This window comes from Neolamprologus multifasciatus, chromosome 22 (genome assembly GCF_963576455.1).
Source record: "Neolamprologus multifasciatus chromosome 22, fNeoMul1.2, whole genome shotgun sequence".
NCBI classification, from domain to species: Eukaryota; Metazoa; Chordata; class Actinopteri; order Cichliformes; family Cichlidae; genus Neolamprologus; species Neolamprologus multifasciatus.
Window position 1 is genome coordinate 3,963,104 of NC_140459.1, and position 9,246 is coordinate 3,972,349.

The 9,246-nt window shown below is 38.6% G+C and overlaps 1 protein-coding gene across 4 annotated transcripts in view; it reads right to left on the reverse strand.

Annotated features, from left to right (window-relative positions):
- Positions 1-753: 753 nt before the first annotated feature.
- The window catches only part of iffo1a (intermediate filament family orphan 1a), a 28,167-nt gene continuing 19,674 nt past the window's right edge, over positions 754-9,246 (reverse strand). For all 4 annotated transcript variants that reach the window (XM_085148208.1, XM_085148207.1, XM_085148205.1 and 1 more), the window contains 3 exons: positions 7,603-7,692; positions 7,225-7,355; positions 754-5,904 (listed from right to left, as the gene is read on the reverse strand). In XM_085148208.1, coding sequence (XP_085004334.1) covers positions 5,751-5,904; positions 7,225-7,355; positions 7,603-7,692 — 375 coding nt within the window. In that variant the 3' untranslated portion in view covers positions 754-5,750. The remainder of the gene's footprint in view (positions 5,905-7,224; positions 7,356-7,602; positions 7,693-9,246) is intronic.

Consider the following 9,246-nt stretch of genomic DNA (forward strand, 5'->3'; position numbering starts at 1 on the left):
ATGTTTCATCAGACTGCGAAGGTTCTAAGATCATTTTTTCTCGTGCATAAAAAAAATATTTGTGTGTGTAAATTACAGCTTATTTTATATATTAAAAAAAAAATTCTTTAAATTTCTTTCTCTCTTTATGTTACATTAATTATTATTATTTTTTTGTTATTTTGTGACTTTTTTCATAAGCCCACAACTTTTTCTTATGATTTTTTTTTTAATTAATACACGTTATTGTTATTTTTATTGGATTTCTTCTTCTTTGTACTTTTTGAAGTTGCCACATCCTCTTCCCAGATTTTTTTTTACAACAATTTTTGCCTTTCTCATGTTGTTTTTCCCTCATGAGTTTGTGTTGACAAAATTTAAGCATTTTGTAAATGTTTTTTTCATAAATTCACAACTCATTTGCATGTCACCACAGATTAGAGCGGTGTTAGGTTCCTTCTACACTGACTGAAACACAACAAGCTGTATCCCAATTCAGGGTCTGCAGCCTTAAAGGCCGCATTGTAAGGCCGATTACGTCACAGCGACGCGACTCCCAATTCGAAGGCTGCTCGAAATGCGGCCCTCAAATGCGTCCTTCATTTCCCTGAATTTTAAGGATGTGGCGGTGTAGACTTCGTGGCCCAACATATCCCAGAATGCATAGCGCAGCGGTGGGTGTGGATAATTTTGCCGAAAAAAAACAGCGGATGAGGGGCGGCCGAAGAGTAAACTTTAAGTAAGTACTGAATATTCTGTCACTTATTTATGTGCAAATGTTTAATAACGAAGAACATTAAAACATTACTGTTGGCCACATGTCGGCAAAGTCATGTGACATTAGTGACGTTTGTACTAACTTGGTTTTAAAGCCTTTACTTTAAAATATACGCCGTTCAATAGCTGAGCTTAACCAGAGAATGATCAAAGCTCATGTAGAAACAAACAAATGAACAAAAGATTTTCTCCTTCATTTCTGTCAAACAAAGCTGTATGAAACGTTTCCAGCTGTTGTATCATGGTTGCTAGGCAACCTGGGCAGCGCAACGGAGGCTAGACCGTCCCATTTCACAAGCCTCGCACTTCCGGCCTTAGCGGTCTTTAAGTACGCGGCCCTTGAGGATCGTTGAGGCTGCGTACTTTAAGGCTGCAGACCCTGAATTGGGATACAGCCACAGTTATGTTCCCTTTGTACAAATATATTATATGTTATATGAGGTGAAGGTAGCGTGGTTTGTCACCTGACCAATACTGAGCAAAGTGAGGTGAAAATCAAACGCCCCCTCGTTAATCAGACGTACAGGTGAGGTAACTGTTTCCTGCTGCTTCTGTTTGGTTTGACTGCAGCGAGTTATCCGGTGTTTTCTGTCCTCAGCGTCTTTATGTGAGTATTTAAATGCATTTTCCTGCTTTTCCTTTTACTCACACTGTGCGGCAGAACTTCCCTCTTTTTCTGGATTTTCCGATTTTTTTTTCCACATTTTTCTAAAGTCGAGAATGTTGGGTTTAGATTTTCAAGTGGCTGTTTTACCTTTTTTGTCACTCTTCAGGAAAACTGCGTGATTTCTTAACTTTGAAATGGTTCATTTTTACCTTCATCTCCACTGGTTTCTGTGCTCCCCCCCCTGGACTTTGTGCACACTGCACAGTATTGTAGTGCATAGCTGTTAGAATAATTTCCACTTGATTGATTTATTTTGAATGGAAAAGTTCTGCAATGGCAAACACGAAGAAAAAGAGCAAGTCACGAGTGGAGCCTGCTTTTGAACTTTGGGCTTGTAAAGACAAACTGCGATGTCTCTGAAGGAGTGAAACAATCTAATCTGAATACAAAGCATTTATTTTTTAAGCGTGTGCTTCTCTATAACCATTTCAGACTAACAGTACAACTGATTAGTGTTTAATTTAAATACATGTAATTTCTGCCCAGTTAATCCACTGAGATCAGACACTGAGGTCAGACTTGTGTAAGCAAATTATATCAAAAGAAGTCGTCTCATCCAAAACGCTTCTTCAGATCTAAAACCTGAAGCAGAAACCAGGTATTTTCTGGTGACCTTGGACATCCTCACAGCTGCTGTTGTCGTAGATCAGGGTGTCAGGATGTGACTTTCATCTGTAAAAGGCTCTGTGGATGATGACAGCAGGTGTTGTAGCACCTCCTCTGTTCACTAACACGAACAGCCAGAAAAAACACCAAATGTTGCAGCGGATAATAAAGTGACGTTAAAACTTCCTCTAAATGGAAGAACAAACGGAGTGAAAAACAAGTTTCATACTGAGAGTCGATCAGAACAAAAGAGGAAGTTTAAAAAAATTCTCGAGCTTTTTGAATTGTTTTTTATATGAATATGTAAAGTTTGTTTGTGTAGAAGTTTATTAAAACAAAAGCTCTCATTGATGAGTGAACAGAGTAACTACATGAGAACAAAATCAGAGAATTACGTTTCTTCAAAGTATTTTATTCTGCTCATCTCTTCATCAAACATACATACAGCTCTGTGCACCACTCAAACCTGAACCCCTGACAGCTCAAACACTCCGTTCATAGGTTTCCTACAAACGGCTTCATCCTTCAGCTCGATTATTTGCCTTTTCTTTTTCATCCGAGTCACACTTTCATTCCTGTTTCCTGAACTCTTTAAATTCACGTTTCTCTCTCCACAGATTCCACTTACATTCAGATAATATAGATACGAAGCGCTCGGCTAACGGAGCGTCTGCACTGTTTCCTATGGTGAGTGAAAGCTTTGCTTTGAAGTCTGAACGTTAGCAGTTTGTTGCTTTGTTTTCTCATCATTAAAGGAACAAAATGACTCTTTGCTCTTTTCTCTCCCTGCACTGAGATCACATAAAAGAACAAAGATTTTAATTTAATGTTTTTGATGTGCTCAGTGAAGAAAACTGCAGGTCAGACTGTTCCTTTAATGGGTCTGTTTTTTCTCCGGTGAATATGGCCGGTTACTTAACAAGCAGACATTCAAGTAATCAAAGATGTGATGACATTCAAAAACATTCAAAGCATCAGCAAAGACAGAAGCACGGTCATATTTAAAGTTGTGATGAGGACTCTTTTCCTGCAGCATCCTGTACACGTTTGTTTCTTTTTGCTTTGAGTCACATCTGGAGGCCTTTTTGCTCGACTTTTCTTACTTTACACCGATGCGGGCGTTATTGCTGAGACACTATTAGGTCTGATTTAGCTGAGAGCAACAGCAAGGCCACAAAAACCCACAAAAATAAAGTAAAAAATATGAATCGTTTCAGCCAAATTTACACCACGAAGCTTCCAGCAGCAGTTACAACTTCAGCATTGGTATGTACATTAATTACAGTGTTTGTCCTTTACAAACTGTACACAGAGTCCCTAAAATACATATTTACATTTAATTAACTGAGTCGAAATTACAGATGTGTCAGAGGTTTAAGAGCAGGGCTGTGTGGGAATAATAATGGATTTCAGGTTAGTGAATATTGGCAAGAAAAATAAACCACAGAGTGACTGATCCTCATGTATGTCCCACCTAATGTGGCATCTTCATCTTTAAGACAAAATACCTCCGATCCCAGAAAATCAAAGGCAAAAATGACATTTTTATTACACCTATTATTGCCTTGTTAATGAACAGTATTAAGAATAAATAACATAAAATAAGGGAGTGTTATCTAAAGTGTAAGATTAAAGGGGGCCTTTTTCTGTATTTGTTTTTCTTGGGCTATGTTAGAGTAGCTTTGCATAATTCAGTTGATAATAATCCTTGTGTCTCTTGTAGCTCCTCCCCCTATTAGCCAACCCTCTTCTGATTGGCTGCCCCTCATAAAAAGACATACAAGTTAAACTGTGAACTGTGTGATAGCTTCTGTAGGAGGTATCAGGATATCCTCTCTCTATGACATCATACAGATCCATGAGTAGAAAAAAAAACTGTCAGTCTAAACTTTTGTCCTGTGGGGACGTGGACGCCCTGATTTAATAACATGTTTCACGTGAGCATTTGTTTAGGTCCATTTTAACGTTATCCCCAAAATACTGAACTAATTCCTGATAGAATCTTAACACAGACACCAAAATACGTGGAAATGTACATTTTGCCACATTATTTAACGTAAAAAATATTGCTTCAAGACCGAGGTTTAAAAAATGGCATTTCCACAATAAATCAGTGTAACTGTGATTTAACCTGCTTTTTAGAGTAGTATTACTGTCATAATATAAGAGTTTACCTTTTAGCACCACATCATCTGTAGAAAATGTGAGAAATCTAACTGGCATTTACACTGTCAAACCGATCCTGTTTGATGTTTTCAAACTGAAATGGATCTGGAGGCGAGAGAGAGGTCTGAAACCACAACTGTACAAAAGCTTACAAAAAGCCCAAATTATCTATATTACTACATGTATATTACTACACAGTATCAAAATCTGTTCAAATATCACGGCTGATGTTACCGCTTTCATCCTCTGTCTCTTTAGCAGTAACTGGCTTTCATTGATTGGCTAGCTGCACTCAAACGGAAAAATCTAGCTGTTAGCCGCAATGTTCGGGTTTATAAAGCGCTTTTTGAAACCTTATGTGTTTTCCTCACATCATCTCACTGACTGGATTACTTCATATTAAAAGTGAGGAAAAGTGAAGGCTTTAGTGTGAACTTCAGCTTGTGAGTCTGGCGACTCAAACAGGCTCTCCTCCACACTGTCCCCATTTATTAAAGTGCTTTATAAACCAGAACAGTATGGCTAACAGCTGGCTGCTAGCCAAACAGCGAATAGCGACTTACTACTAAAGACACAGACAGTGAAAGTGGACAGTATATACACAGTTTCTTAACAACAAACTCATTGTTGCAGCCCAAATGTGATCCCCTTAAACTGATTTTTGTCATTTTAAATTTGTAATGTTATTATTTTCCCCGCAGTTAACGATTCTGTCACTAGTTAGCTAACATAAGCTAATGTCTATTAGCCACAAACAAACAACCACAAAGCATACTGGCAGAAACTTCAAATTCAAGAAGAAGTGCATATAAATAAACCTATGTAAGATTTCTGTAAGGTAAATATTGTGAAGGTCAAACCTTCAAAATGCCCCCCCCCAAAAAAAGTCCTGGAAATCTGTTTAAGGCGAGCTGGTCTTTCACTGGATTTTTGTCTTTACAGTTACAAATAATCAAAGAATCAAATTAAACGTGAGCTTTAACATTTTGAAGCTGCTGCTAACGTCAGTGTAATATAAAACCACTGCACTTTAATACGGAGCAGGAACAGCAAGCTGTGCAAACTGCTTTCTTTCTGCATTACAGCCTGTATGTGCGTCCTTTTAATCCTGCAGCGTCAGAGACATTTTACAAACAACAGTTTTGGTGAGCTCGCTGTGCAAACACAATAATGCAGCTCACAGGCATCTCATCTTTTCTTTAAAGTGCAGTCAAGTTTTGTTTTGACCTCCAGATGTGCAGTTACAGCTGGTAACCATGTGAGGGCAGCACTCGCACACACTCTATTACTATTGCGGCTTTTATAATTAAAATGACTTCATATACTATAACTAATATTGCAAACAAACTACAGGTTCATCAGTAAGGAGAAGCTTTTCTTCCTCATAAAGCAGTAAAAACCTCCACGCTTGGCTCTGAATCTCCGGCTGCCATGTTGGCCTGACTTTACGATCAGTAAAAATCACACTGGAGACTTAAAATGTGACAGAAATCACAGAGACATGATTTTAGACGTGTGGAAGCTCTGCATTGTTCTTCCTCAGAGGAAGCGTGTATTAGGGTTTCCTCCAGGTCAGAGGTGGGATGGCGGCGTTGACGCCGCAGCAGGAGTCGCTGATCTCCGAGTCGGCGGGGAGCGCCGGCTTCTTCCTGTCCTTCTCCTCGCTGTCAGAGTCATCCACCGTCAGCGTGATGAGCGAGGTGGACTTCCTGTGATGAGGATATGAAGTTAATGCAGGTAAATTACAAAAAGCTGCCCTCCTTGTGACCCTTGGTAGATATTTTTTTGTGCCTTTCCTTGTCAGCTCATCAAAAACCCAACCTGACCGTCGCAGGTTTGCCTGAGCAAACCTTACCAGCAAAGTTTCAGGTCCCCCAAAATTCAGGATGAAGGTAGAGACCAGGTCCTTCAAGCCAATTGGTATTATTGCTCTCTGAATACCAATTCAGACCCTGAATCCTCCCTTAGTTATGCTGCAATAGACGTAGGCTGCCGGGGATTCCCATGATGCATTGAGTTTTTTCTTTCCAGTCACCTTTCTCACTCACTATGTGTTAACAGACCTCTCTGCATTGAATCATATCTGTTATTAACCTCTGTCTCTCTTCCACAGCATGTCTTTATCCTGTCTTCCTTCTCTCACCTCAACCAATCACAGCAGATGGCCCCGCCCCTCCCTGAGCCTGGTTCTGCTGGAGGTTTCTTCCTGTTAAAAGGGAGTTTTTCCTTCCCACTGTCACCAAAGTGCTGCTCATAGGGGGTCATATGATTGTTGGGTTTTTCTCTGTATCTATGAAGCGCCTTGAGGCGACTTTTGTTGTGATTTGGCGCTATATAAATAAAATTGAATTGAATAAACCTTCAGGAGTGGAGCTGAATCAAACACAATGACAGATTATTGAGTTCCTTGAAAATATTTTGATATCTCATCCCAGGACAGCAGATTAAGAGGCCTGTAGAAACCATAGTTTTGCAGGAAGAGGGCTGATATTTATTTACAGCTTCTCATAAACACCGTACATAATATTCTTTAAATCATCGTGAAGGCGTCACAGATTTTAAAGCTTAAATATATGAGGGGGAAAAAGTTCAAGACACGCTTAGTTCCCAGTTTATTAGCAGCACAATGTTAAAAAGACTGCAGTGCAATACCAACATCCTCCCTAAATATGAATACCCAATAAAAAATGAGTCTGGTATTGCTGCTGTCCAACCAGAAGTCAGCATCTGTCATTTCTATGGATACATTCCAAACGTGCGACCAATCTCCTAATCTCTTTTTTTGTCCTTGATGGAAACACCAAAGAAAGGTAGGAAAGGGAAGTTAAGACTTTGGAAAAGAGAAGATCGGCGTGCTGAGAATCTGAACTAGCTCACACGAACACCATGACACTGGACGTCTGCCATAGTAAAACTACAATACCCAGATCTTTGTTCACCATGAGCTCTAGCCTGGTGTTTTGCACAGGTCATGTAAACAAGAACAACCAGTGAATCTAATAGTGTGTGTGTGTGTGTGTGTGTGTTACCTTTCTCCGCTCTGTGTGATGAGCCTCCTGCAGGTCTCCATCTGGACATCCAGGCCTCTCTTCATTGAACACATCTCCATGTACTCGTGCAGGTGGCGGTTCATGTCGCTCTTCGCTGTGGCCAGTTCCAGCTGAAGACGCACAGAGAGGCAGAAATGTTCACATTCCCACTGCTGTTTCATGGCTGCTGCTAACTTTAAGATCTTATTCTGTCTTTTCTTTTTTAAGTTTTAGTTGTGGTTATTTTAGCTTTTGGACAGTGAGGGGGAAACACATGCAGGCGATGTGTGGCAGGTCCCTGCAGCTCACTGTTCTTCTTCCCTTATTTAACACGTCCACATTCACAGCTGCAGGGCCAACAGCACCTGACCTTCTCACCTCGATCTGGTCGATGGTCTCCTGGTATTCCTTCTCTCTGGATTTGAACAGAGACTCCGTGTCTTTGATCACTTCCTCAATGGACTCCTCCTGCAGAGAAAAAACGAAAAAGTCCAAGTTTGCTTCAGGTTTGACATTTTTCAGGGTCAAAGTCCAAATGTGAAAACTAGTCAGTCTAAATAAATAAAGTAGAAGATAACAGAAATAATAATAATATAAAATAATAAATATTGTTTTCTGTGTGAAACTTTGAGAAACAGCTTCTAGGTGCAATACTGCCACCCTCTGGCACTAGCAGGTCATTACACATTACAAAGATAAATAAGGGAAAATGTGTATTTATAGTTACATAAACCTTTTCTTTCAGAACTTAATGACCATTTCAAAATCAATACTGTCCCTGCAGGAACCCCAAAACATTAAGCACACAGCTGTTCATGGCTGAGCCTCCTGTGAGTGCACAGCCAGATGTGTTTCCCTCGTTGAGGTTTAACTGCATTAGATTAGTTCTGCTTCTAATAATCAGCCAGTCACAGCGTGAAGGCCGAGCACACTTTAGAACCACTGCTCTGCATTATTTTAATTATAATTAAGATTGAAATCACCAACAAATATATTTGAGTCAACATTGAAACAGAAAAGCAAACTGAATTAATAAAATGAAGGGACGTGAGTTTGATTTCCTTTATTTTTATTATGGTTTGCTTTGTTTTTGTTTCTATTATTATGTTGTTTCTGTTGTTGTGGTTTTGTTTTTATTTATTTATTTAATTATTATTTTTTTACTTTTTAAATTTTTATTATTATTTTTTTTTTTAAATTTAATTTAATTTATTTTATTTATTTATTTTATTATTATTATTTTTTTACTTTTTAAATTTTTATTATTATTATTATTATTTTTAAATTTAATTTAATTTATTTATTTTTTGCTCACGGTGCACCATGTAAAACTGGTTAAAACCAATAAATAAATGTTTAAAAAAAAAAAAAGAATTATTAGCTGTGACCTTCAGATCAATATACTGACCTTAAAGGAGAGGTCAGAGGTCACACTTACAATCTTTACACACTACTTTCTAATGTATAAGTTGACAATAAATACTACACGTGTAAGAATCATTTCTTTTTGTCCATTTTCAATCAACAAATCAATGAGTTGACCTTGAAGAGCTTGAAGGACGTGAGCCAGATTTTAATGGATTTTTAACGTGACCCTCCTCTGGACACCGAAGTTTTATTGAATCCACGTACAGCTTTTTGAGCTCTCATGTTTACAGACAGAATGACACTCAAAAAAGAACCTCATTGACTAATAAAAAGAATAATAAAATAATAAAAATAATAAAGGGGTAATAAAAGAACAAATACACTGAATTAAAGAGGATTCATTGAATTAAATGAGATGAGCTCTGCAGGTCTGTTTAGTTTCCTTGTTTCCTAACTAAGCGGGTCATTAACCTTGTTTAGTTTATCTGGTTAAAAGCAGCTTACAGGTCAGCAGGATGGACTCTGATGCGGCTGCAGACTAAAAACAGCTCGTCCACCAGGTCAGGTCATCCAAGTGGGACAAAATAACACTGCTGCTGACAGGAAACACCGAACACCTTCTGTTAGACAGCATGATGCTGCGGCGTCTTTAAT